Source organism: Corvus moneduloides, chromosome 8 (genome assembly GCF_009650955.1).
Source record: "Corvus moneduloides isolate bCorMon1 chromosome 8, bCorMon1.pri, whole genome shotgun sequence".
NCBI classification, from domain to species: domain Eukaryota; kingdom Metazoa; phylum Chordata; class Aves; order Passeriformes; family Corvidae; genus Corvus; species Corvus moneduloides.
The window spans coordinates 4,311,013-4,339,001 of NC_045483.1; the positions used below are offsets into that span (position 1 = coordinate 4,311,013).

At 49.8% G+C, this 27,989-nt stretch overlaps 3 protein-coding genes across 3 annotated transcripts in view; all 3 read right to left on the reverse strand.

Moving 5' to 3' along the window:
• The window catches only part of LOC116447386 (deleted in malignant brain tumors 1 protein-like), a 28,154-nt gene extending 18,015 nt beyond the window's left edge, over positions 1-10,139 (reverse strand). The window contains 6 exon segments of the mRNA XM_032116520.1: positions 6,625-6,896; positions 7,766-8,154; positions 8,556-8,728; positions 9,379-9,587; positions 9,797-9,944; positions 10,136-10,139. Coding sequence (XP_031972411.1) covers positions 6,625-6,896; positions 7,766-8,154; positions 8,556-8,728; positions 9,379-9,587; positions 9,797-9,944; positions 10,136-10,139 — 1,195 coding nt within the window.
• A 493-nt stretch (positions 10,140-10,632) lies between these two features.
• Positions 10,633-16,502, reverse strand: LOC116447387 (deleted in malignant brain tumors 1 protein-like). Its single transcript, XM_032116521.1, has 11 exons — positions 16,448-16,502; positions 15,959-16,270; positions 15,647-15,694; positions 15,039-15,403; positions 14,171-14,560; positions 13,300-13,693; positions 12,490-12,801; positions 11,998-12,003; positions 11,622-11,933; positions 11,310-11,357; positions 10,633-11,066 (listed from the first exon to the last, which is right to left on the reverse strand). Exons 1-11 carry the CDS (start codon positions 16,500-16,502, stop codon positions 10,633-10,635), a joined length of 2,676 nt encoding a protein of 891 aa, XP_031972412.1.
• A 1,067-nt stretch (positions 16,503-17,569) lies between these two features.
• LOC116447388 (deleted in malignant brain tumors 1 protein-like) overlaps positions 17,570-27,989 on the reverse strand; it is a 34,172-nt gene continuing 23,752 nt past the window's right edge. The window contains 18 exon segments of the mRNA XM_032116522.1: positions 17,570-18,003; positions 18,559-18,870; positions 18,935-18,940; positions 19,427-19,763; positions 20,241-20,630; positions 21,109-21,473; positions 21,716-21,763; positions 22,028-22,364; positions 22,843-23,289; positions 23,446-23,497; positions 23,644-24,073; positions 24,317-24,364; positions 24,630-25,023; positions 25,393-25,890; positions 26,318-26,701; positions 27,181-27,261; positions 27,263-27,546; positions 27,611-27,616. Coding sequence (XP_031972413.1) covers positions 17,570-18,003; positions 18,559-18,870; positions 18,935-18,940; positions 19,427-19,763; positions 20,241-20,630; positions 21,109-21,473; positions 21,716-21,763; positions 22,028-22,364; positions 22,843-23,289; positions 23,446-23,497; positions 23,644-24,073; positions 24,317-24,364; positions 24,630-25,023; positions 25,393-25,890; positions 26,318-26,701; positions 27,181-27,261; positions 27,263-27,546; positions 27,611-27,616 — 4,853 coding nt within the window.

Here is a 27,989-nt window from a genome sequence, read left to right on the forward strand (position 1 = left end):
TCATCCAGATAAAGCCCATCTGCTTTTCAGCTTTATATGTCTTGTTTAGACATTCCGGTGTGACCAGCATGAAAATCCTGATTTTAGAGATCCATTTTTGGATTTAGTTTATTAAAGTTTATTAAAGGCTTTACCACCAGGTGTAAGCAAGCAAACAAATGTTGTAACTTCAGATTTGCAGTATTACACTTTGGAAATCAAAGCATGCATGCTGCATTTGTTATATTTTACTTTGCTGCCAAGTACATATTTACCTTGTTATTAAAAACAAAGTCATCCAAAGCAAAACAAATCTCAAAAGTTAACAGCTCCAGGATTTCTTCACTGCACCTAATTCTTTGCTATTGAACTAGAAGTACAGTCAAGATGGTGACCAAACCAAAATTGTATGACTTTCAAAGGGCATGATTTGTATGATTTGTATGACTTTCAAAGGGCAAAGCTATGAAAGTGCCCCTTGACTTATATCTGACTTTTTCCTTCAAATACCTACTTGAACACTCACATTTTTGAACCCTGCTCAGTGTTTTTGAGAAGTGAAACAGCAAACCTGGCAAAAAGTCAGAGTGGGATTAGGAAATGTAAGCCGACCTAAACCAGTTTTATTTGCTTTCATTCAAGGCCTGTCATCACTGTGAGAGCATAACCATCAGCTGGGGATGAAATTGGATATGTTGAGTCCTGCCTTACACTTCAAAGGTACCAAAAAGACAAAAGCCTGTGATTGTATAAATACAGCAAATACTCTGCCCTGGGAGACAGAGGCAGAGAGTAGAGAGAAGAACTAGAGGAGCTGGAGTGAGATGACTTATCACCAGAAAAGCAGGAGACAGATGAAGAGAATTGATGAGGTGAATGACGGCAATGTAAATTGTCACCATGATGCTTAAATAACTCATTAGAAAAGTCATCAGCAATTATTCTAAGATATACAGAGAACTATTTAGCTCAAAGTCCCCAAGCTACTCAGGAGATAGAAAGCAATCATGGAAGGAAAAATTCTATGACCATAAAAAAAGCTGAACTAAAAGAATTTAATCTCTCATTATTTTTAGACACCCATCATTTAACCACAGCGGTAGAGTGTGAAAACTTAACTTCATGTTATATTTGGTTACATTGTACATAAGACCAAGAAGAACCAAATAATACAAGCAATATTAAATATATAGCATATGTGTGCACACATATACTCTGGAGTAAAATACATCTTGAAAGTAAATAAAGAAATAAATATTACCATAATTTTTAGATCAGATTTCTGGAACTGGAAGAATCCCTCATTCATGACATACTCACAGACACAATTCTTGTAATGTTACAAGGCACTAAGATGAGTAAGACCTGGTGGTAGCAAAATGAACTCCGCAAAATGAACTCCACAAAATGGTTCAAATCATTCTTATCATCTACTCTGAAGATTAGTTCATCATTTTAGCAGAGCTAAACTCTGCTATCTCTTTTATCCAATTCCCCCTTTATTCATTTGCCCAAACCAATACCAACCTGAACCTAATTTCTGCTCTTGGAATAAACAGAGAGGACTCCAAGCAGTGTTTATAACTTTTTAATGTTCCCTGGAACAAGTCTAAGTGTTTTACCTGTTTTGGCCTCCAGAACTGCTGGACTCAACAAGAGTAGCCATGTCAAAATCGTAGTGGTACCCATCTCACCAGGCATTGATGGTAAAGAGGACTTCACAATATATAGTCTCTATTTCTGAAGGGGAGTGGCTCTACAGGTCTCTCTTTCTACAGGAGAACAATAAAACAACCACAGTCCTCTGATCTGAAACAAACATATGTTTGATTTGTTGTTTAATATTTTGTAACTTCCTGGGTCTTGCAAAAAGACAATATCTCAAGAGTAACATTTTCCATTGCCTGGAAGGAACTATTTATGCTACCATAGGTTTCACAATCACATCATTGTACCAAAAAAAATAGAGCTCCTGTCCAAAGACACCTTTCAATTCTGGCTGATGAATATCAGCGTTTTCCTTTCATGAGGAGATTCCTGGACTGGTATTGGGATGAGAGTAGAATCTTGATACTTAAATTGGTTTCTTCCAGCAAACAAGATACTTGCCAGCTAATGTGGCGAGTCTCCCTGGGAAGCCATGAATGTCCTAAAGCTTCAGCATACTTCAAATAAAATAAGATCAGACCTGGTGGCCCTGTTTAAGTATGACTGGGGAGTCTCTGAAGAACCTCGCAGTTGAAGTCAACAGCTTCAGCCCGAGTATAAATCTATTATTTTGGGGCACATTTAAGTTCAAGGCAAAATTCAAGTCAAAATTCACTGACAGATTCCAAGGAAGTGTCAGAGAACCAGGGTGAACTGATAACTTTTTGTGCAAACACTGTGGGAGAATCAGTGGATTTTGTGCGTACTTAAGCAAATTGCGTAAGTCAAAACAAATTTTGTTCTAAAATTTCATTTGATCCTTTGAACCAACAAATCAGGGGAAAAAATGTTCAGATTTCTTCAGATTAAGAAAATGTATTAGTATATTCCTTGTTTAATTTTACATAGCTACAGTTACAGCTGTGTCATTCTTTGAAGAATGAATACAAGGCTTTTCCACAACATGAAATAATGCTTAATTCTCATTCACCACTCTCTTGCCAGAGTGGTTACTTTCCTCTGTTTCTGTGTTTCTAACAATTTAACAAGAGAAGCTGGTAAGCACCCTAACACTGAAGAGCCAGAATATTGTTCTCCACCTCATCCCTACCACCACAGCCATCGTGTCTTGAATGGAATTATCACCAGTTAAAGTTGCTGTCATATACAAATTTATTGCCTGCAGGGACAGTCATCAAGCATGAAGACCAAAGCCCAGGGGGCAAAGAGAGTGATCCAAAATGTCTTTCCACAAAAGCTAATATCATTGGAATGGAAGAAGGAAGTTAAAGATACAAGAGGCCAAAGATAACTTTGGAAGCCTTGAAAGTGAACATTCAGAATGGTAAATATGTTTCTTCTTTATCCAAATAACCACATGAATGAGGATATGTACACAACACCTAGTATTCACTATTCATATTCTGGTTTTGACACCTTGACAAGAAGCAGAAAAAATCCTGTGTATCTGACTGGCCAATCAAACACTGCATTCAGTGAAGCAAAAGTGAGTGATGGATCACAGTTCTTCTCCAAACTCTTGTAATAACTGAAAAAGGGTGAGGAGGAAGGGGAACACAAAAGGGATTCCCAGGTAATTCAAGCGTAAAAAAATGTCTTAAGCTGCCCAGGTAGAAGATCAAGATTGATTGATTGATTGATTGGTAGTTCTTCACTACCTCTTTCATTAATAAATTCTTCATTTCAACAATCTAGATATTTCTAGAAATCTTTATTATCAGACAGTCTCTGCATAGTGGAAACAGATTTTAATTAACCTTAACTAATTAATGCAAATACCATACAGTATTTCAGCCTTCCCACTGGCTAGATAAATGTCTTGCAGTAACACATTTTTGTTCTCAAGATCTTCTTCTGGCAGCTTGAGGTATTTCCCAGCACATCACTCTGTCAAAGAAGTTACACTGAGCTTTGAAAACACTTTCTCTTCTGCTGACAACTGTGAGGGCACTTTGCAAACATACTGGGTTTGTAAAGGTAAAAATGAAAACCATTGACAGGATGAACAGCATTAATCAGCTTTCACCCATGACTATAGGAAAGTATCCTGACTGGAAAAAGGATAACCACAGACTTCTCCACAAAGGGATGGTAGTCTGAATCCAGGCTGGAAGGTTTGTGGCACAAAGATCATTCACCAGGCACACGTACATTTAGAGCCTGACCCTTTCCTCATCATCAAACCCAGTTTTCTTGAATCCTGCATTACTCCAATGCCTGAGCATCAAGGGAGACAGCAAGAAATGAGGATGAATCTGAGATATCTACCACCTGAACAGTTTGGCAAAGCTTTCTACAGCAATATTTAATGTGGAAACCATTGAATTTGGTAATTCTTATCACCTTGCATTTTTATCTAGACATGGTATTTCTCCATCTGGGAACCCTGGCACAGACATGCTATGGGAAAACTCAGCTCTGAACAGCACAGGGACAGTGAGGATTGGAGACATCAGGATCTAGACCTGGGATCTTTCCGCTTATCTGGTCAAAATAATATTGAGAGAGTAGGAGAAGTGGAAAAAAGTGCCATCAAACTGTACCCTGCAAGATGGCATGGTAGCAACACCACAGCAGCAAGGCCACAGCAGGAACAGGGGAAGGACAATACAGCAGGTCTGGGAAGAGCAGAGGGGAAGGTCCTGCTCTATAGAGCTAGGAAAGCCCAGGTCCAGGAGAGTCCTTGCTGTGCTGAGCAGATGGCTGGATTCCTCCAAGCCTGGACAATCTCTGGTCCAGAGAACAGATGAAGAGCCTCCTGGGGGGCTCTGCCCTCCAAAGGTGGCTATAGGCAAAGAGGAGAGGAGGACCCTCAATCCTTGTTCCTCACGTGTGGAAAAAAACTCACACTTTCTGTGTGTAGTGCCAGTCCCTACTTGTGTGATCCCTTCACATCACGGAGAGGTGACGAGAGGCCTGCCTGGAATCATGAGCAGAAGGCAGCTTGAAGGAACAAATGGTACAGGCTGTAGGGCTGATTCCTGTCAGAGCTGCCCTTATCCTCCTTGTCAGGTCAGGATGTCACCCAAGAGCACAGCTCACCTTCCTCATACGTCACCACTTTGGCTCACCTTGCACATCTGACACTGCTCAGTTCCAAATGAACTTACCTCTTTCACAGCTGGCTGGAAAACAGGAAAGTCTCAAGAAGGGCATTTCTCAATCAATACCAGTGACCTTTCCACCTGTATTAAGTAGCTTCTTCCAAACAAATTCTTCTTTTTTTATTGTTTTTTTATTTTGTTTTCGCATGGGGATAGGAGACAGGTCCCACTTCCTTATGGGAACTTATGTACATTCTCTCCCTCCCACCCATTCAGGTGTAGAAATGTGTGAGAACAAGAACAGGAATCATTGCTTGGCAAAGTCACTTTGTCAGAAGCCATGTTCTCGACCCTGACAATGTGTTAGCCATGAGCTCACACACACAAGTGGGATGTTTGCAAGTACACGCAAAAAAAATTGCTCAAATTTTCTTTCCTGCTTTTTTTAATTACACATTTATGTACCAGGATTATATTCATCCTCCATACAAAATCTTATAAATGGCCTACATTTACTCAGAGAAATATGAATTTGGGAAGAACCATCCTGCCCAAAGTCAGGAACACTGTACAGGAATAATTCCTTATGTGAAGCCCCTGAGCATATTTGCTTATGGCTCATTATTGAGATTTTTTTGCTGCAAAGAAACATTTTTCTTGGACTACTTCCAGTGTATCTTATGGTGCTACACGTGTTTCATCTGCATATCAGCAATGGCCAGATAAGTCCATTCTTGTTTCTCAAGTCACATAAATCAGTCTTCTCAGACAGACACTCAATGCGGAGTTCAACTGAAATGCTTTGAAATGTCCAGCACTGAAGATGCTTATTTGAATGCTGGGATGAAAGAAATCAACCTTTCTTTACACCTTAGGGGTGTTTGGACTAGATTTTAAAATCAGATTGCTTTATAAGTTCAGTTCATGGCACCTGGTATCAGGTGCAATCTTGATGCATCTTCAAACATGGTCAGAATGGTGGAACAGCCAAGTAAGAGCTGCCCTTTACACTGATTGCAAACCCAAATAACGAAGCAGGTGGCTGGTGAAAGTATCCTTCCACCTTCATGTCTGGAGCTACCGCTCACATTTTCTGGTAGGGGATGAGCTCCTGCAGTTTCCGCTTCCAAAGAAATCCTCCCACTGTGAGAACGGCAGCTACCAGCACCACAGTGATCACAGCCAGAGGAGCGTGGGAGCTGGCAGCAGGCACTGAGCTCGGAGTTTCCCCTTTTGCCTGGATGTCAGAGGCCAGCTCTGTGCATAAAGGAGTCAGAGAGAGACTTACACTTTTTTTCCTGAGTTAGTTGATTGCAAAGGTAATTAAGCAAATAGAACTTGAGTTTAAATGCACTGATCTGGATCTGATCAGAAACCAAATTGTTTTAATGTACATTATTTCACAAATGATTCTGTGGCCATGCAAAACAAGTAAAGATTGCAGCAAGAAATTAAAGAGAAACTGGGAGTCTGTAATGATTACACTCAAAGACCTTAAGATGTTGCTTTCTGGTAGTGGAAACAGCAGCTAAAGGACACTGAGAAACAGCACTTCCAAGAGGACCTAGAGATTGGTTGTAAATAAATAACAGACATGCAAATCAGGCATAGACAGCTTTGGAAAATTAATATAAATCCAGCAGGGAGATGGGTTACATCTCATCCCTCTTCCCATAGAACTGAATCAATTGCCATTTGACATGTGCAGAAAAAAGAATGGATATAAACTATGATAGAAAGGAAAGAGCTTGTAAATCTAATAGAAATATTTTATATATTAAAAAAATAATTATCTCCCATAAGAATTATAGCAGATTTGTAAATAAACCAGCAAAGGCACATTTCAGAGCTGAACTGAATTTCATGTCTGAACTGAAATGCAAACACACAGTAACACCCAGAGTCTTACGTTATTAAAGATATTTAAACTTACCAATGTTCCTGTTCTCAGCATGAGCTTCCCGAAGCTGCACAGGTCCAATAACAACATTCACTTGTTTATGGGAAGAATCTGCATTCCTCTTGAACCTACTAACACAGCCTTGATAGCAGCGGGAGGAGTAGTCATGGTACCTGCACACCACCAGCTCACACTGCAGGAAAACTGACGGGAATCGGTTCACGAATGAGAAAGAGTTAAACCCAAACCGAGCAACATCGCTGCGTGGTGAGGGGAAAAGAACGTAGGTAGAATCACTAGCACACCTGGAAAGATAAAAAAATCAACAGATTAGCTATTAACTCACAGCTTCTCTTGAGTAGAAGCACTATTACACCCTCTCTTTGCAGTAAGTTTCAAGGTTAGATATAAAACCAGGAAGTAAAAGAGAAATCAAAAGCTTTAAAAAAAAAAAAGTGCTTTTAGCAAGAAAAGGAATTACTAAATGTACACAGCAGAGAAATTTCATAGCTTAACAAATTCTGCATACACATGAATAGCTGAAAAATGGCTAGTGGTTCTGCTGGCTTCTGTGTTTCAGGTGAGAGCCAGTTTTGCATTTGCCAACAGGATTAACTGTTTGAAAAGAGGCCCCTGAAAGTTGTTGCAGATAGAGAAACTCCCTCTTTCTACTCTGGAAGCATAAAACTCATTTTAATAGAAGTTTGGGTTTTTTTAAATAAGCATTCTCTTTAGTGCTTCGATGTACTTTGGTATAAAATTAAGCAAAGTGGTTTAGGCTTCTAGAATAACAAGAAAAGCCTAAGGAATGTCTCTTCTCTTTGAGTAGACAGTTTTGTATTCCAGTTATGATGCTGTAAAACTCATGATGTACAGAAATGTAGAGCCATTGACATCCCTCCATTTCATACATCTATTTCAGAAACGAAGTCAGTCCTCACTGCCTCACTGCCTCCTTGAGTGAAATCTCAGTGCTTGACTGCAACTCCTGAATGATGTTTGGTTGTCATTCTGCATTTTATTCAGGCTTTGCCAGAAGGCTGTTTCAGAAGCATATTTGCCCTGAGAATTGCAACCAATGTACACTGGCCCCAAATCACCTCTCTCACAAATTAAGCTCTTTTAGAACTACACATAGAGACACTTTTAAAGTAATTTTTTACAAAGTTCTTACCCACTTTTGGTCAGTTCATAGACCAGTGTTGTAAAATCACTAGAATCAGGTGATGCCACACATGTGTCCACAAATACCGTCAGATTTTGGTCAGAGCTGTGAAGAGAAGCTTGAAGGAACAAATTCTGATCCATGTCAACATAGTATGGGAAGTCATGCACTGGCCACTGGAAAGATGAGGAGTTGTAGAACGTCAAGTTCACGTCGTATCTGCCATACTGGGTTTCGTTGATGTCGATGACGTCATTGGCAATGTACATGCCTTTCACCCAGGTGTTCTGCAGCATTTTGCAGCTGATGTGCAAGTGAAGGTCCTTTTGCCTCTTGATGACTCTACCAGGAGCAGACACTTTTATCACATTGGAGTAGGTGATCGTTTCGTTGTTGCCCTGTTTGACACATAAATGAGTGTTAAATTACCACATGTGGTCATGTTCACTGTAAATACTGTGAGTACTGTGAACTTCTGTATGTGCCAGGTCCTAGTAGCAGTCAGAAAGGATGTGTCCTACTGAAAAATCCCAAGCATTCTGGATGGGATTGTTCACTTAAATCTCCCCTCTATTTTTGTTCTCTAGAACATCATTCTGAAATAGGTACAGGGAAGGATATAGGTACTCTGGGAAGGATGAGTAGAAATATTTAACAAACCTCAGCCTCCAGAAACACATGCTCCTTTTCAGTGTTTTGAATGCCTGTGGCCTACAACACTCTTTGCAATCCATGACAACTTTCCAAATGTCTATTAAATTCCCATGCCCAGAGCTCTCCCAAATGTGTTGACACTAACCTGTCTACGTGTACCACAGTTGCTGTATGAAATGTTGAATATAACCTCAGTTGATGTGATTTTTGGTCTACAACTGGGGTCTTCAAGGCTGATGCTCCCCATTGAGTAGCCCTGGGACTGGAGATAGTGTCTGTTTACCACTGCGTGCATGTAGGTTGGCAAGCACAGAAGGGCTAGGGAAAAAAATATGAATTATTAGTGGTTTCAGGTACTTGATAATGCTTCCATATTGCAAGTCCAACAAATGTAATAACTGCTACCATTTAGAGAAGAGAATTCATAAGCCAAACCACTTATTTTTACACTTGAGATTTAGATATGAGTAAGCAATAGGACAGGTCACCCAAAGAAGTAGTTTCAAGTATTTCATCCTTTGAATGATGAGACACAGCTAGACCAGTTCTTAATGGACCTGACCTGGTGCTGGCAGTAGCTCTGTTTTGAATAGTTGGACAAGGAAACCTCCAAAAGTCCTTTCTAACCAACATTTCTATGATTTTGTGAAAGTTTCTCCAGAATGGTACAAAAAATTACATGAATTATAATGTGATACAAAGAAATATGAGTTTAAAAAACAACTTAGAAATAAGTAGCGAAAACATCTAAAGGCAAATAAATCAAATATTTTTAAAGAAAAACTAGTTATTTTCTGAAAGTGAGCGGTCAATAATGAGTTACAAAATTCAAGTAGGAATATCATCTGTGTGGGATTCCTTTAACAATGTTAGCAAATACTTATTTAGTAAAAGATCAGTGTATAAAAGCTTCTGAGCAAAGAGAATATTACCACGAGAACAGAATTACAAATAGAATGGAAATTTACTGGTGTTCTGGTCTGCTGGAAAGGACTGATACTGAGCCTGAAAACTTCCATTGGAATATCTGGAGTCACTGTAAAACCTGACAGACATGAAGTTTGAGGATGACGTGTACGTGAGAGAAGAACGAGAGCAAATTCTTCCAAGTAGAGGAGAAGAGTTGGGTGGGCCATCATAGATCTCAATGTAGTCATACCGGCATCCACCTTGCAACCTGAGGAAGAAATGAGAATATATTAAAAAATGCATTTGGTAAACTTTGGGGTTTAAATACGGAACAAACAATATAATAGGATTCTGCACCTACACATTTCCCATGTATATTTATCATTCACTTATAGGATGGGAAATGTGCCCAGGAACTGTGGATACAGTTGAGATTTGGAATATTCTTATTGCCCAAGCAGAAAGTGGTTTACTTACTGAATGTTATCAAACGTGAGCATAATGCGGAAATTATTTGTTACATGTATTTGCCACAGACAATCTGCTTTATCTGAATAATTCAAAGAAGGACTCTGAAATGTTCCAGAGGAATTAAAAAGTGTGTCACCACAAATAATTTTTTGACCTAAAATAGAAAAAAAAAAAAAAGAAAATGAGGTATAGAAGTGATTCATTTAGATTTACTTCTGATTAAATAAAAATATATTCTATAGGCACAAGGCATCGCAACACAAGGTTAAATCTCTAAAGAAACATAATGATTGTGCTCCTCTCAGTTAGGCTAGAAGAGCGATGAACTCTTCAGAGAATTCTGACCCATGCTTGAAGTTAATAACTGTGTGGGCTTCAGGCACAAATGTATGAAATAAAGAAAGAAGTGGTAGCCTAAAGACCATAAAATCAGGGAACGAATAAAAGAAAATCACCCATGAAGTCAGCATACTCTGAAACCCACCACCAGCAATACAATCACTCAAACAGAAAAGAATAATGTGTAGCAAATAAAGAGTTGAGACCAGAAAAGATTTTACAAACACATTATACTATGAGAATGACAGAGATCATACCTGCAAAATAGTAATTAATACACTTCCACAGTAATGGATTGGAGGAATGGAAAAAAACACATTAAGCTGAAGGATTAGAAAAAGGGGCTGAGCTTGTGGGACCTCTATGTAACAAAGAAAAAGAAGCAGGCGAGGCCCTGGTGGCTGAAGAAGCATGGCCAGATTTCCTCCCGGTGCTGGGCATGTTGGTGCCACCTTGGCACCAATATGGGCAGTGGAGAGCCTGGGGGGCTCGACAGAATGGTCTCACATGGTGGGATCAACCAGAAACATAATCCTGCCCTCATGCCCAACACACATCGAATTCCTACCAGCTAAGACCACTTTCTGAAAGCGTCCCGCTGTGCAGGCAGTCAAATCAATGGTACCTGAGCACACAACACCAGCATCTTCATTGTGGCCACAGTTGTGGACGCCCCAGCCACGGTGGCTGCACTGGAAGAGGGACGACTCCCACCCTGCACAGTTCACATCGTCCAGGTAGATGCTGCCACTGCCTTGTCCAAAGGAGGCGCTCGATGTTGCAGAAACAGCAAAGCCACATCCCAGCTGCCTGCACACCACCTGGGCATCGCTCAGGTCCCAGCTGTCGTCACAGACGGTGCCCCGACCCCCGGAGTGTGAAATCTCAACGCGACCCTCGCAGCGGTTGCTGCCGTTCACCAGGCTGATGGTGGCATCTTGGAAAGAAGGAGATACGGAAAACTTGGCAAGAGACTCTAGCACAAAGGCACCTTCTCTTGCCAGGGCCTTGGCATCACTCTGTGAGTTACAGACCATCCCGACTCCCAGTCTGGGCTGTGTTCAACTGCTCTTCCGTGGTTCTCCTCTCCCAGGGAGGGAACCAAAGCCCAGACTCTGAGGCACTAATTGTTTCTGCACAAAGCAGTGGCCAAAAAAACTCAGGAGACATTCAGACCCACCTGAAGGAGCAGAGCTGGTGGTGCTGGGTGTGGTTGTACTTAGGGCAGCTGTAGGGGAGGAAAGGAAAGAGGCAGGTGAGGCCTGTAGGATGAAGAACCGTGACTGGGTTTCTGCCTGTGCTGGGCATGTTGGTGCCACCTTGGCACCAATATGGGCAGTGGAGAGCCTGGGGGGCTCGACAGAATGGTCTCACATGGTGGGATCAACCAGAAATATAATCCTGCCCTCATGCCCAACACACATCGAATTCCTACCAGCTAAGACCACTTTCTGAAAGCGTCCCGCTGTGCAGGCAGTCAAATCAAAGGTACCTGAGCACACAACACCAGCATCTTCATTGTGGCCACAGTTGTGGACGCCCCAGCCACGGTGGCTGCACTGGAAGAGGGACGACTCCCACCCTGCACAGTTCACATCGTCCAGGTAGATGCTGCCACTGCCTTGTCCAAAGGAGGCGCTCGATGTTGCAGAAACAGCAAAGCCACAGCCCAGCTGCCTGCACACCACCTGGGCATCGCTCAGGTCCCAGCTGTCGTCACAGACGGTGCCCCGACCCCCGGAGTGTGAAATCTCAACGCGACCCTCGCAGCGGTTGCTGCCGTTCACCAGGCTGATGGTGGCATCTTGGAAAGAAGGAGATACGGAAAACTTGGCAAGAGACTCTAGCACAAAGGCACCTTCTCTTGCCGGGGCCTTGGCATCACTCTGTGAGTTACAGACCACCCCGACTCCCAGTCTGGGCTGTGTTCAACTGCTCTTCCGTGGTTCTCCTCTCCCAGGGAGGGAACCAAAGCCCAGACTCTGAGGCACTAATTGTTTCTGCACAAAGCAGTGGCCAAAAAAACTCAGGAGACATTCAGACCCACCTGAAGGAGCAGAGTTGGTGGTGCTGGGTGTGGTTGTACTTAGGGCAGCTGTAGGGGAGGAAAGGAAAGAGGCAGGTGAGGCCTGTAGGATGAAGAACCGTGACTGGGTTTCTGCTGTGCGGGGCATGTTGGTGCCATCTTGGCATGCACTGCTGGGCAGTAGAGAGCCTGGGGGGCTCGACAGAATGGTCTCACATGGTGGGATCAACCAGAAACATAATCCTGCCCTCATGCCCAACACACATCGAATTCCTACCAGCTAAGACCACTTTCTGAAAGCGTCCCGCTGTGCAGGCAGTCAAATCAATGGTACCTGAGCACACAACACCAGCATCTTCATTGTGGCCACAGTTGTGGACGCCCCAGCCACGGTGGCTGCACTGGAAGAGGGACGACTCCCACCCTGCACAGTTCACATCGTCCAGGTAGATGCTGCCACTGCCTTGTCCAAAGGAGGCGCTCGATGTTGCAGAAACAGCAAAGCCACATCCCAGCTGCCTGCACACCACCTGGGCATCGCTCAGGTCCCAGCTGTCGTCACAGACGGTGCCCCGACCCCCGGAGTGTGAAATCTCAACGCGACCCTCGCAGCGGTTGCTGCCGTTCACCAGGCTGATGGTGGCATCTTGGAAAGAAGGACATATGGAAAACTTGGCAAGAGACTCTAGCACAAAGGCACCTTCTCTTGCCGGGGCCTTGGCATCACTCTGTGAGTTACAGACCACCCCGACTCCCAGTCTGGGCTGTGTTCAACTGCTCTTCCGTGGTTCTCCTCTCCCAGGGAGGGAACCAAAGCCCAGACTCTGAGGCACTAATTGTTTCTGCACAAAGCAGTGGCCAAAAAAACTCAGGAGACATTCAGACCCACCTGAAGGAGCAGAGCTGGTGGTGCTGGGTGTGGTTGTACTTAGGGCAGCTGTAGGGGAGGAAAGGAAAGAGGCAGGTGAGGCCTGTAGGATGAAGAACCGTGACTGGGTTTCTGCCTGTGCTGGGCATGTTGGTGCCACCTTGGCACCAATATGGGCAGTGGAGAGCCTGGGGGGCTCGACAGAATGGTCTCACATGGTGGGATCAACCAGAAACATAATCCTGCCCTCATGCCCAACACACATCGAATTCCTACCAGCTAAGACCACTTTCTGAAAGCGTCCCGCTGTGCAGGCAGTCAAATCAATGGTACCTGAGCACACAACACCAGCATCTTCATTGTGGCCACAGTTGTGGACGCCCCAGCCACGGTGGCTGCACTGGAAGAGGGACGACTCCCACCCTGCACAGTTCACATCGTCCAGGTAGATGCTGCCACTGCCTTGTCCAAAGGAGGCGCTCGATGTTGCAGAAACAGCAAAGCCACATCCCAGCTGCCTGCACACCACCTGGGCATCGCTCAGGTCCCAGCTGTCGTCACAGACGGTGCCCCGACCCCCGGAGTGTGAAATCTCAACGCGACCCTCGCAGCGGTTGCTGCCGTTCACCAGGCTGATGGTGGCATCTTGGAAAGAAGGAGATACGGAAAACTTGGCAAGAGACTCTAGCACAAAGGCACCTTCTCTTGCCGGGGCCTTGGCATCACTCTGTGAGTTACAGACCACCCCGACTCCCAGTCTGGGCTGTGTTCAACTGCTCTTCCGTGGTTCTCCTCTCCCAGGGAGGGAACCAAAGCCCAGACTCTGAGGCACTAATTGTTTCTGCACAAAGCAGTGGCCAAAAAACTCAGGAGACATTCAGACCCACCTGAAGGAGCAGAGTTGGTGGTGCTGGGTGTGGTTGTACTTAGGGCAGCTGTAGGGGAGGAAAGGAAAGAGGCAGGTGAGGCCTGTAGGATGAAGAACCGTGACTGGGTTTCTGCTGTGCGGGGCATGTTGGTGCCATCTTGGCATGCACTGCTGGGCAGTAGAGAGCCTGGGGGGCTCGACAGAATGGTCTCACATGGTGGGATCAACCAGAAACATAATCCTGCCCTCATGCCCAACACACATCGAATTCCTACCAGCTAAGACCACTTTCTGAAAGCGTCCCGCTGTGCAGGCAGTCAAATCAATGGTACCTGAGCACACAACACCAGCATCTTCATTGTGGCCACAGTTGTGGACGCCCCAGCCACGGTGGCTGCACTGGAAGAGGGACGACTCCCATCCTGCACAGTTCACATCGTCCAGGTAGATGCTGCCACTGCCTTGTCCAAAGGAGGCGCTCGATGTTGCAGAAACAGCAAAGCCACATCCCAGCTGCCTGCACACCACCTGGGCATCGCTCAGGTCCCAGCTGTCGTCACAGACGGTGCCCCGACCCCCGGAGTGTGAAATCTCAACGCGACCCTCGCAGCGGTTGCTGCCGTTCACCAGGCTGATGGTGGCATCTTGGAAAGAAGGAGATACGGAAAACTTGGCAAGAGACTCTAGCACAAAGGCACCTTCTCTTGCCGGGGCCTTGGCATCACTCTGTGAGTTACAGACCACCCCGACTCCCAGTCTGGGCTGTGTTCAACTGCTCTTCCGTGGTTCTCCTCTCCCAGGGAGGGAACCAAAGCCCAGACTCTGAGGCACTAATTGTTTCTGCACAAAGCAGTGGCCAAAAAAACTCAGGAGACATTCAGACCCACCTGAAGGAGCAGAGTTGGTGGTGCTGGGTGTGGTTGTACTTAGGGCAGCTGTAGGGGAGGAAAGGAAAGAGGCAGGTGAGGCCTGTAGGATGAAGAACCGTGACTGGGTTTCTGCTGTGCGGGGCATGTTGGTGCCATCTTGGCATGCACTGCTGGGCAGTAGAGAGCCTGGGGGGCTCGACAGAATGGTCTCACATGGTGGGATCAACCAGAAACATAATCCTGCCCTCATGCCCAACACACATAGAATTCCTACCAGCTAAGACCACTTTCTGAAAGCGTCCCGCTGTGCAGGCAGTCAAATCAATGGTACCTGAGCACACAACACCAGCATCTTCATTGTGGCCACAGTTGTGGACGCCCCAGCCACGGTGGCTGCACTGGAAGAGGGACGACTCCCATCCTGCACAGTTCACATCGTCCAGGTAGATGCTGCCACTGCCTTGTCCAAAGGAGGCGCTCGATGTTGCAGAAACAGCAAAGCCACATCCCAGCTGCCTGCACACCACCTGGGCATCGCTCAGGTCCCAGCTGTCGTCACAGACGGTGCCCCGACCCCCGGAGTGTGAAATCTCAACGCGACCCTCGCAGCGGTTGCTGCCGTTCACCAGGCTGATGGTGGCATCTTGGAAAGAAGGACATATGGAAAACTTGGCAAGAGACTCTAGCACAAAGGCACCTTCTCTTGCCGGGGCCTTGGCATCACTCTGTGAGTTACAGACCACCCCGACTCCCAGTCTGGGCTGTGTTCAACTGCTCTTCCGTGGTTCTCCTCTCCCAGGGAGGGAACCAAAGCCCAGACTCTGAGGCACTAATTGTTTCTGCACAAAGCAGTGGCCAAAAAAACTCAGGAGACATTCAGACCCACCTGAAGGAGCAGAGCTGGTGGTGCTGGGTGTGGTTGTACTTAGGGCAGCTGTAGGGGAGGAAAGGAAAGAGGCAGGTGAGGCCTGTAGGATGAAGAACCGTGACTGGGTTTCTGCCTGTGCTGGGCATGTTGGTGCCACCTTGGCACCAATATGGGCAGTGGAGAGCCCAGGCAGCTCGACAGAATGGTCTCACATGGTGGGATCAACCAGAAACATAATCCTGCCCTCATGCCCAACACACATCGAATTCCTACCAGCTAAGACCACTTTCTGAAAGCGTCCCGCTGTGCAGGCAGTCAAATCAATGGTACCTGAGCACACAACACCAGCATCTTCATTGTGGCCACAGTTGTGGACGCCCCAGCCACGGTGGCTGCACTGGAAGAGGGACGACTCCCATCCTGCACAGTTCACATCGTCCAGGTAGATGCTGCCACTGCCTTGTCCAAAGGAGGCGCTCGATGTTGCAGAAACAGCAAAGCCACATCCCAGCTGCCTGCACACCACCTGGGCATCGCTCAGGTCCCAGCTGTCGTCACAGACGGTGCCCCGACCCCCGGAGTGTGAAATCTCAACGCGACCCTCGCAGCGGTTGCTGCCGTTCACCAGGCTGATGGTGGCATCTTGGAAAGAAGGACATATGGAAAACTTGGCAAGAGACTCTAGCACAAAGGCACCTTCTCTTGCCGGGGCCTTGGCATCACTCTGTGAGTTACAGACCACCCCGACTCCCAGTCTGGGCTGTGTTCAACTGCTCTTCCGTGGTTCTCCTCTCCCAGGGAGGGAACCAAAGCCCAGACTCTGAGGCACTAATTGTTTCTGCACAAAGCAGTGGCCAAAAAACCCAGGAGACATTCAGACCCACCTGAAGGAGTAGAGCTGGTGGTGCTGGGTGTGGTTGTACTTAGGGCAGCTGTAGGGGAGGAAAGGAAAGAGGCAGGTGAGGCCTGTAGGATGAAGAACCGTGACTGGGTTTCTGCCTGTGCTGGGCATGTTGGTGCCACCTTGGCACCAATATGGGCAGTGGAGAGCCTGGGGGGCTCGACAGAATGGTCTCACATGGTGGGATCAACCAGAAACATAATCCTGCCCTCATGCCCAACACACATCGAATTCCTACCAGCTAAGACCACTTTCTGAAAGCGTCCCGCTGTGCAGGCAGTCAAATCAATGGTACCTGAGCACACAACACCAGCATCTTCACCATGGTTGCAGTTGTGGACGCCCCAGCCACGGTGGCTGCACTGGAAGAGGGACGACTCCCACCCTGCACAGTTCACATCGTCCAGGTAGATGCTGCCACTGCCTTGTCCAAAGGAGGCGCTCGATGTTGCAGAAACAGCAAAGCCACATCCCAGCTGCCTGCACACCACCTGGGCATCGCTCAGGTCCCAGCTGTCATCACAGACGGTGCCCCGACCCCCGGAGTGTGAAATCTCAACGCGACCCTCGCAGCGGTTGCTGCCGTTCACCAGGCTGATGGTGGCATCTTGGAAAGAAGGAGATACGGAAAACTTGGCAAGAGACTCTAGCACAAAGGCACCTTCTCTTGCCGGGGCCTTGGCATCACTCTGTGAGTTACAGACCACCCCGACTCCCAGTCTGGGCTGTGTTCAACTGCTCTTCCGTGGTTCTCCTCTCCCAGGGAGGGAACCAAAGCCCAGACTCTGAGGCACTAATTGTTTCTGCACAAAGCAGTGGCCAAAAAAACTCAGGAGACATTCAGACCCACCTGAAGGAGCAGAGCTGGTGGTGCTGGGTGTGGTTGTATTTAGGGCAGCTGTAGGGGAGGAAAGGAAAGAGGCAGGTGAGGCCTGTTGGATGAAGAACCGTGACTGGGTTTCTGCCTGTGCTGGGCATGTTGGTGCCACCTTGGCACCAATATGGGCAGTGGAGAGCCTGGGGGGCTCGACAGAATGGTCTCACATGGTGGGATCAACCAGAAACATAATCCTGCCCTCATGCCCAACACACATCGAATTCCTACCAGCTAAGACCACTTTCTGAAAGCGTCCCGCTGTGCAGGCAGTCAAATCAATGGTACCTGAGCACACAACACCAGCATCTTCACCATGGTTGCAGTTGTGGACGCCCCAGCCACGGTGGCTGCACTGGAAGAGGGACGACTCCCATCCTGCACAGTTCACATCGTCCAGGTAGATGCTGCCACTGCCTTGTCCAAAGGAGGCGCTCGATGTTGCAGAAACAGCAAAGCCACATCCCAGCTGCCTGCACACCACCTGGGCATCGCTCAGGTCCCAGCTGTCATCACAGACGGTGCCCCGACCCCCGGAGTGTGAAATCTCAACGCGACCCTCGCAGCGGTTGCTGCCGTTCACCAGGCTGATGGTGGCATCTTGGAAAGAAGGAGATACGGAAAACTTGGCAAGAGACTCTAGCACAAAGGCACCTTCTCTTGCCGGGGCCTTGGCATCACTCTGTGAGTTACAGACCACCCCGACTCCCAGTCTGGGCTGTGTTCAACTGCTCTTCCGTGGTTCTCCTCTCCCAGGGAGGGAACCAAAGCCCAGACTCTGAGGCACTAATTGTTTCTGCACAAAGCAGTGGCCAAAAAAACTCAGGAGACATTCAGACCCACCTGAAGGAGCAGAGCTGGTGGTGCTGGGTGTGGTTGTATTTAGGGCAGCTGTAGGGGAGGAAAGGAAAGAGGCAGGTGAGGCCTGTTGGATGAAGAACCGTGACTGGGTTTCTGCCTGTGCTGGGCATGTTGGTGCCACCTTGGCACCAATATGGGCAGTGGAGAGCCCAGGCAGCTCGACAGAATGGTCTCACATGGTGGGATCAACCAGAAACATAATCCTGCCCTCATGCCCAACACACATCGAATTCCTACCAGCTAAGACCACTTTCTGAAAGCGTCCCGCTGTGCAGGCAGTCAAATCAATGGTACCTGAGCACACAACACCAGCATCTTCATTGTGGCCACAGTTGTGGACGCCCCAGCCACGGTGGCTGCACTGGAAGAGGGACGACTCCCACCCTGCACAGTTCACATCGTCCAGGTAGATGCTGCCACTGCCTTGTCCAAAGGAGGCGCTCGATGTTGCAGAAACAGCAAAGCCACATCCCAGCTGCCTGCACACCACCTGGGCATCGCTCAGGTCCCAGCTGTCGTCACAGACGGTGCCCCGACCCCCGGAGTGTGAAATCTCAACGTGACCCTCGCAGCGGTTGCTGCCGTTCACCAGGCTGATGGTGGCATCTTGGAAAGAAGGAGATACGGAAAACTTGGCAAGAGACTCTAGCACAAAGGCACCTTCTCTTGCCGGGGCCTTGGCATCACTCTGTGAGTTACAGACCACCCCGACTCCCAGTCTGGGCTGTGTTCAACTGCTCTTCCGTGGTTCTCCTCTCCCAGGGAGGGAACCAAAGCCCAGACTCTGAGGCACTAATTGTTTCTGCACAAAGCAGTGGCCAAAAAAACTCAGGAGACATTCAGACCCACCTGAAGGAGCAGAGTTGGTGGTGCTGGGTGTGGTTGTACTTAGGGCAGCTGTAGGGGAGGAAAGGAAAGAGGCAGGTGAGGCCTGTAGGATGAAGAACTGTGACTGGGTTTCTGCTGTGCGGGGCATGTTGGTGCCATCTTGGCATGCACTGCTGGGCAGTAGAGAGCCTGGGGGGCTCGACAGAATGGTCTCACATGGTGGGATCAACCAGAAACATAATCCTGCCCTCATGCCCAACACGCATCGAATTCCTACCAGCTAAGACCACTTTCTGAAAGCGTCCCGCTGTGCAGGCAGTCAAATCAATGGTACCTGAGCACACAACACCAGCATCTTCATTGTGGCCACAGTTGTGGACGCCCCAGCCACGGTGGCTGCACTGGAAGAGGGACGACTCCCATCCTGCACAGTTCACATCGTCCAGGTAGATGCTGCCACTGCCTTGTCCAAAGGAGGCGCTCGATGTTGCAGAAACAGCAAAGCCACATCCCAGCTGCCTGCACACCACCTGGGCATCGCTCAGGTCCCAGCTGTCGTCACAGACGGTGCCCCGACCCCCGGAGTGTGAAATCTCAACGCGACCCTCGCAGCGGTTGCTGCCGTTCACCAGGCTGATGGTGGCATCTTGGAAAGAAGGAGATACGGAAAACTTGGCAAGAGACTCTAGCACAAAGGCACCTTCTCTTGCCGGGGCCTTGGCATCACTCTGTGAGTTACAGACCACCCCGACTCCCAGTCTGGGCTGTGTTCAACTGCTCTTCCGTGGTTCTCCTCTCCCAGGGAGGGAACCAAAGCCCAGACTCTGAGGCACTAATTGTTTCTGCACAAAGCAGTGGCCAAAAAAACTCAGGAGACATTCAGACCCACCTGAAGGAGCAGAGCTGGTGGTGCTGGGTGTGGTTGTATTTAGGGCAGCTGTAGGGGAGGAAAGGAAAGAGGCAGGTGAGGCCTGTTGGATGAAGAACCGTGACTGGGTTTCTGCCTGTGCTGGGCATGTTGGTGCCACCTTGGCACCAATATGGGCAGTGGAGAGCCTGGGGGGCTCGACAGAATGGTCTCACATGGTGGGATCAACCAGAAACATAATCCTGCCCTCATGCCCAACACACATCGAATTCCTACCAGCTAAGACCACTTTCTGAAAGCGTCCCGCTGTGCAGGCAGTCAAATCAATGGTACCTGAGCACACAACACCAGCATCTTCACCATGGTTGCAGTTGTGGACGCCCCAGCCACGGTGGCTGCACTGGAAGAGGGACGACTCCCACCCTGCACAGTTCACATCGTCCAGGTAGATGCTGCCACTGCCTTGTCCAAAGGAGGCGCTCGATGTTGCAGAAACAGCAAAGCCACATCCCAGCTGCCTGCACACCACCTGGGCATCGCTCAGGTCCCAGCTGTCGTCACAGACGGTGCCCCGACCCCCGGAGTGTGAAATCTCAACGCGACCCTCGCAGCGGTTGCTGCCGTTCACCAGGCTGATGGTGGCATCTTGGAAAGAAGGAGATACGGAAAACTTGGCAAGAGACTCTAGCACAAAGGCACCTTCTCTTGCCGGGGCCTTGGCATCACTCTGTGAGTTACAGACCACCCCGACTCCCAGTCTGGGCTGTGTTCAACTGCTCTTCCGTGGTTCTCCTCTCCCAGGGAGGGAACCAAAGCCCAGACTCTGAGGCACTAATTGTTTCTGCACAAAGCAGTGGCCAAAAAAACTCAGGAGACATTCAGACCCACCTGAAGGAGCAGAGTTGGTGGTGCTGGGTGTGGTTGTACTTAGGGCAGCTGTAGGGGAGGAAAGGAAAGAGGCAGGTGAGGCCTGTAGGATGAAGAACCGTGACTGGGTTTCTGCTGTGCGGGGCATGTTGGTGCCATCTTGGCATGCACTGCTGGGCAGTAGAGAGCCTGGGGGGCTCGACAGAATGGTCTCACATGGTGGGATCAACCAGAAACATAATCCTGCCCTCATGCCCAACACACATCGAATTCCTACCAGCTAAGACCACTTTCTGAAAGCGTCCCGCTGTGCAGGCAGTCAAATCAATGGTACCTGAGCACACAACACCAGCATCTTCATTGTGGCCACAGTTGTGGACGCCCCAGCCACGGTGGCTGCACTGGAAGAGGGACGACTCCCACCCTGCACAGTTCACATCGTCCAGGTAGATGCTGCCACTGCCTTGTCCAAAGGAGGCGCTCGATGTTGCAGAAACAGCAAAGCCACATCCCAGCTGCCTGCACACCACCTGGGCATCGCTCAGGTCCCAGCTGTCGTCACAGACGGTGCCCCGACCCCCGGAGTGTGAAATCTCAACGCGACCCTCGCAGCGGTTGCTGCCGTTCACCAGGCTGATGGTGGCATCTTGGAAAGAAGGACATATGGAAAACTTGGCAAGAGACTCTAGCACAAAGGCGCCTTCTCTTGCCGGGGCCTTGGCATCACTCTGTGAGTTACAGACCACCCCGACTCCCAGTCTGGGCTGTGTTCAACTGCTCTTCCGTGGTTCTCCTCTCCCAGGGAGGGAACCAAAGCCCAGACTCTGAGGCACTAATTGTTTCTGCACAAAGCAGTGGCCAAAAAACCCAGGAGACATTCAGACCCACCTGAAGGAGTAGAGCTGGTGGTGCTGGGTGTGGTTGTACTTAGGGCAGCTGTAGGGGAGGAAAGGAAAGAGGCAGGTGAGGCCTGTAGGATGAAGAACCGTGACTGGGTTTCTGCCTGTGCTGGGCATGTTGGTGCCACCTTGGCACCAATATGGGCAGTGGAGAGCCTGGGGGGCTCGACAGAATGGTCTCACATGGTGGGATCAACCAGAAATATAATCCTGCCCTCATGCCCAACACACATCGAATTCCTACCAGCTAAGACCACTTTCTGAAAGCGTCCCGCTGTGCAGGCAGTCAAATCAATGGTACCTGAGCACACAACACCAGCATCTTCACCATGGTTGCAGTTGTGGACGCCCCAGCCACGGTGGCTGCACTGGAAGAGGGACGACTCCCACCCTGCACAGTTCACATCGTCCAGGTAGATGCTGCCACTGCCTTGTCCAAAGGAGGCGCTCGATGTTGCAGAAACAGCAAAGCCACATCCCAGCTGCCTGCACACCACCTGGGCATCACTCAGGTCCCAGCTGTCGTCACAGACGGTGCCCCGACCCCCGGAGTGTGAAATCTCAACGCGACCCTCGCAGCGGTTGCTGCCGTTCACCAGGCTGATGGTGGCATCTTGGAAAGAAGGAGATACGGAAAACTTGGCAAGAGACTCTAGCACAAAGGCACCTTCTCTTGCCGGGGCCTTGGCATCACTCTGTGAGTTACAGACCACCCCGACTCCCAGTCTGGGCTGTGTTCAACTGCTCTTCCGTGGTTCTCCTCTCCCAGGGAGGGAACCAAAGCCCAGACTCTGAGGCACTAATTGTTTCTGCACAAAGCAGTGGCCAAAAAAACTCAGGAGACATTCAGACCCACCTGAAGGAGCAGAGTTGGTGGTGCTGGGTGTGGTTGTACTTAGGGCAGCTGTAGGGGAGGAAAGGAAAGAGGCAGGTGAGGCCTGTAGGATGAAGAACCGTGACTGGGTTTCTGCTGTGCGGGGCATGTTGGTGCCATCTTGGCATGCACTGCTGGGCAGTAGAGAGCCTGGGGGGCTCGACAGAATGGTCTCACATGGTGGGATCAACCAGAAACATAATCCTGCCCTCATGCCCAACACACATCGAATTCCTACCAGCTAAGACCACTTTCTGAAAGCGTCCCGCTGTGCAGGCAGTCAAATCAATGGTACCTGAGCACACAACACCAGCATCTTCATTGTGGCCACAGTTGTGGACGCCCCAGCCACGGTGGCTGCACTGGAAGAGGGACGACTCCCATCCTGCACAGTTCACATCGTCCAGGTAGATGCTGCCACTGCCTTGTCCAAAGGAGGCGCTCGATGTTGCAGAAACAGCAAAGCCACATCCCAGCTGCCTGCACACCACCTGGGCATCGCTCAGGTCCCAGCTGTCGTCACAGACGGTGCCCCGACCCCCGGAGTGTGAAATCTCAACGCGACCCTCGCAGCGGTTGCTGCCGTTCACCAGGCTGATGGTGGCATCTTGGAAAGAAGGACATATGGAAAACTTGGCAAGAGACTCTAGCACAAAGGCACCTTCTCTTGCCGGGGCCTTGGCATCACTCTGTGAGTTACAGACCACCCCGACTCCCAGTCTGGGCTGTGTTCAACTGCTCTTCCGTGGTTCTCCTCTCCCAGGGAGGGAACCAAAGCCCAGACTCTGAGGCACTAATTGTTTCTGCACAAAGCAGTGGCCAAAAAACCCAGGAGACATTCAGACCCACCTGAAGGAGTAGAGCTGGTGGTGCTGGGTGTGGTTGTACTTAGGGCAGCTGTAGGGGAGGAAAGGAAAGAGGCAGGTGAGGCCTGTAGGATGAAGAACCGTGACTGGGTTTCTGCCTGTGCTGGGCATGTTGGTGCCACCTTGGCACCAATATGGGCAGTGGAGAGCCTGGGGGGCTCGACAGAATGGTCTCACATGGTGGGATCAACCAGAAACATAATCCTGCCCTCATGCCCAACACACATCGAATTCCTACCAGCTAAGACCACTTTCTGAAAGCGTCCCGCTGTGCAGGCAGTCAAATCAATGGTACCTGAGCACACAACACCAGCATCTTCACCATGGTTGCAGTTGTGGACGCCCCAGCCACGGTGGCTGCACTGGAAGAGGGACGACTCCCACCCTGCACAGTTCACATCGTCCAGGTAGATGCTGCCACTGCCTTGTCCAAAGGAGGCGCTCGATGTTGCAGAAACAGCAAAGCCACATCCCAGCTGCCTGCACACCACCTGGGCATCGCTCAGGTCCCAGCTGTCGTCACAGACGGTGCCCCGACCCCCGGAGTGTGAAATCTCAACGCGACCCTCGCAGCGGTTGCTGCCGTTCACCAGGCTGATGGTGGCATCTTGGAAAGAAGGAGATACGGAAAACTTGGCAAGAGACTCTAGCACAAAGGCACCTTCTCTTGCCGGGGCCTTGGCATCACTCTGTGAGTTACAGACCACCCCGACTCCCAGTCTGGGCTGTGTTCAACTGCTCTTCCGTGGTTCTCCTCTCCCAGGGAGGGAACCAAAGCCCAGACTCTGAGGCACTAATTGTTTCTGCACAAAGCAGTGGCCAAAAAAACTCAGGAGACATTCAGACCCACCTGAAGGAGCAGAGTCGGTGGTGCTGGGTGTGGTTGTACTTAGGGCAGCTGTAGGGGAGGAAAGGAAAGAGGCAGGTGAGGCCTGTAGGATGAAGAACCGTGACTGGGTTTCTGCTGTGCGGGGCATGTTGGTGCCATCTTGGCATGCACTGCTGGGCAGTAGAGAGCCTGGGGGGCTCGACAGAATGGTCTCACATGGTGGGATCAACCAGAAACATAATCCTGCCCTCATGCCCAACACACATCGAATTCCTACCAGCTAAGACCACTTTCTGAAAGCGTCCCGCTGTGCAGGCAGTCAAATCAATGGTACCTGAGCACACAACACCAGCATCTTCACCATGGTTGCAGTTGTGGACGCCCCAGCCACGGTGGCTGCACTGGAAGAGGGACGACTCCCACCCTGCACAGTTCACATCGTCCAGGTAGATGCTGCCACTGCCTTGTCCAAAGGAGGCGCTCGATGTTGCAGAAACAGCAAAGCCACATCCCAGCTGCCTGCACACCACCTGGGCATCGCTCAGGTCCCAGCTGTCGTCACAGACGGTGCCCCGACCCCCGGAGTGTGAAATCTCAACGCGACCCTCGCAGCGGTTGCTGCCGTTCACCAGGCTGATGGTGGCATCTTGGAAAGAAGGAGATACGGAAAACTTGGCAAGAGACTCTAGCACAAAGGCACCTTCTCTTGCCGGGGCCTTGGCATCACTCTGTGAGTTACAGACCACCCCGACTCCCAGTCTGGGCTGTGTTCAACTGCTCTTCCGTGGTTCTCCTCTCCCAGGGAGGGAACCAAAGCCCAGACTCTGAGGCACTAATTGTTTCTGCACAAAGCAGTGGCCAAAAAAACTCAGGAGACATTCAGACCCACCTGAAGGAGCAGAGCTGGTGGTGCTGGGTGTGGTTGTATTTAGGGCAGCTGTAGGGGAGGAAAGGAAAGAGGCAGGTGAGGCCTGTTGGATGAAGAACCGTGACTGGGTTTCTGTCTGTGCTGGGCATGTTGGTGCCACCTTGGCACCAATATGGGCAGTGGAGAGCCTGGGGGGCTCGACAGAATGGTCTCACATGGTGGGATCAACCAGAAACATAATCCTGCCCTCATGCCCAACACACATCGAATTCCTACCAGCTAAGACCACTTTCTGAAAGCGTCCCGCTGTGCAGGCAGTCAAATCAATGGTACCTGAGCACACAACACCAGCATCTTCATTGTGGCCACAGTTGTGGACGCCCCAGCCACGGTGGCTGCACTGGAAGAGGGACGACTCCCACCCTGCACAGTTCACATCGTCCAGGTAGATGCTGCCACTGCCTTGTCCAAAGGAGGCGCTCGATGTTGCAGAAACAGCAAAGCCACATCCCAGCTGCCTGCACACCACCTGGGCATCGCTCAGGTCCCAGCTGTCGTCACAGACGGTGCCCCGACCCCCGGAGTGTGAAATCTCAACGCGACCCTCGCAGCGGTTGCTGCCGTTCACCAGGCTGATGGTGGCATCTTGGAAAGAAGGAGATACGGAAAACTTGGCAAGAGACTCTAGCACAAAGGCACCTTCTCTTGCCGGGGCCTTGGCATCACTCTGTGAGTTACAGACCACCCCGACTCCCAGTCTGGGCTGTGTTCAACTGCTCTTCCGTGGTTCTCCTCTCCCAGGGAGGGAACCAAAGCCCAGACTCTGAGGCACTAATTGTTTCTGCACAAAGCAGTGGCCAAAAAAACTCAGGAGACATTCAGACCCACCTGAAGGAGCAGAGTTGGTGGTGCTGGGTGTGGTTGTACTTAGGGCAGCTGTAGGGGAGGAAAGGAAAGAGGCAGGTGAGGCCTGTAGGATGAAGAACCGTGACTGGGTTTCTGCTGTGCGGGGCATGTTGGTGCCATCTTGGCATGCACTGCTGGGCAGTAGAGAGCCTGGGGGGCTCGACAGAATGGTCTCACATGGTGGGATCAACCAGAAACATAATCCTGCCCTCATGCCCAACACACATCGAATTCCTACCAGCTAAGACCACTTTCTGAAAGCGTCCCGCTGTGCAGGCAGTCAAATCAATGGTACCTGAGCACACAACACCAGCATCTTCATTGTGGCCACAGTTGTGGACGCCCCAGCCACGGTGGCTGCACTGGAAGAGGGACGACTCCCATCCTGCACAGTTCACATCGTCCAGGTAGATGCTGCCACTGCCTTGTCCAAAGGAGGCGCTCGATGTTGCAGAAACAGCAAAGCCACATCCCAGCTGCCTGCACACCACCTGGGCATCGCTCAGGTCCCAGCTGTCGTCACAGACGGTGCCCCGACCCCCGGAGTGTGAAATCTCAACGCGACCCTCGCAGCGGTTGCTGCCGTTCACCAGGCTGATGGTGGCATCTTGGAAAGAAGGAGATACGGAAAACTTGGCAAGAGACTCTAGCACAAAGGCACCTTCTCTTGCCGGGGCCTTGGCATCACTCTGTGAGTTACAGACCACCCCGACTCCCAGTCTGGGCTGTGTTCAACTGCTCTTCCGTGGTTCTCCTCTCCCAGGGAGGGAACCAAAGCCCAGACTCTGAGGCACTAATTGTTTCTGCACAAAGCAGTGGCCAAAAAAACTCAGGAGACATTCAGACCCACCTGAAGGAGCAGAGCTGGTGGTGCTGGGTGTGGTTGTACTTTAGGGCAGCTGTAGGGGAGGAAAGGAAAGAGGCAGGTGAGGCCTGTTAGGATGAAGAACCGTGACTGGGTTTCTGCCTGTGCTGGGCATGTTGGTGCCACCTTGGCACCAATATGGGCAGTGGAGAGCCTGGGGGGCTCGACAGAATGGTCTCACATGGTGGGATCAACCAGAAACATAATCCTGCCCTCATGCCCAACACACATCGAATTCCTACCAGCTAAGACCACTTTCTGAAAGCGTCCCGCTGTGCAGGCAGTCAAATCAATGGTACCTGAGCACACAACACCAGCATCTTCCATTGTGGCCACAGTTGTGGACGCCCCAGCCACGGTGGCTGCACTGGAAGAGGGACGACTCCCACCCTGCACAGTTCACATCGTCCAGGTAGATGCTGCCACTGCCTTGTCCAAAGGAGGCGCTCGATGTTGCAGAAACAGCAAAGCCACATCCCAGCTGCCTGCACACCACCTGGGCATCGCTCAGGTCCCAGCTGTCGTCACAGACGGTGCCCCGACCCCCGGAGTGTGAAATCTCAACGCGACCCTCGCAGCGGTTGCTGCCGTTCACCAGGCTGATGGTGGCATCTTGGAAAGAAGGAGATACGGAAAACTTGGCAAGAGACTCTAGCACAAAGGCACCTTCTCTTGCCGGGGCCTTGGCATCACTCTGTGAGTTACAGACCACCCCGACTCCCAGTCTGGGCTGTGTTCAACTGCTCTTCCGTGGTTCTCCTCTCCCAGGGAGGGAACCAAAGCCCAGACTCTGAGGCACTAATTGTTTCTGCACAAAGCAGTGGCCAAAAAAACTCAGGAGGCATTCAGACCCACCTGAAGGAGCAGAGTCGGTGGTGCTGGGTGTGGTTGTACTTAGGGCAGCTGTAGGGGAGGAAAGGAAAGAGGCAGGTGAGGCCTGTAGGATGAAGAACCGTGACTGGGTTTCTGCTGTGCGGGGCATGTTGGTGCCATCTTGGCATGCACTGCTGGGCAGTAGAGAGCCTGGGGGGCTCGACAGAATGGTCTCACATGGT

Excerpts from the sequence above, each read along its gene's own strand:
- LOC116447387 (XM_032116521.1), bottom strand. The coding sequence starts at position 16,502 with ATGTCTCCTGGGTTTTTTGGCCACTGCTTTGTGCAGAAACAATTAGTG. Across the intron at positions 13,694-14,170 it reads GCTTTCAGAAAGTGGTCTTA|TTTTCCGTATCTCCTTCTTT; the intron begins GCTGGTAGGAAT and ends TCTCTTGCCAAG. Across the intron at positions 11,358-11,621 it reads TGCTGGTGTTGTGTGCTCAG|CTGCCCTAAGTACAACCACA; the intron begins GTACCTTTGATT and ends CCTCCCCTACAG.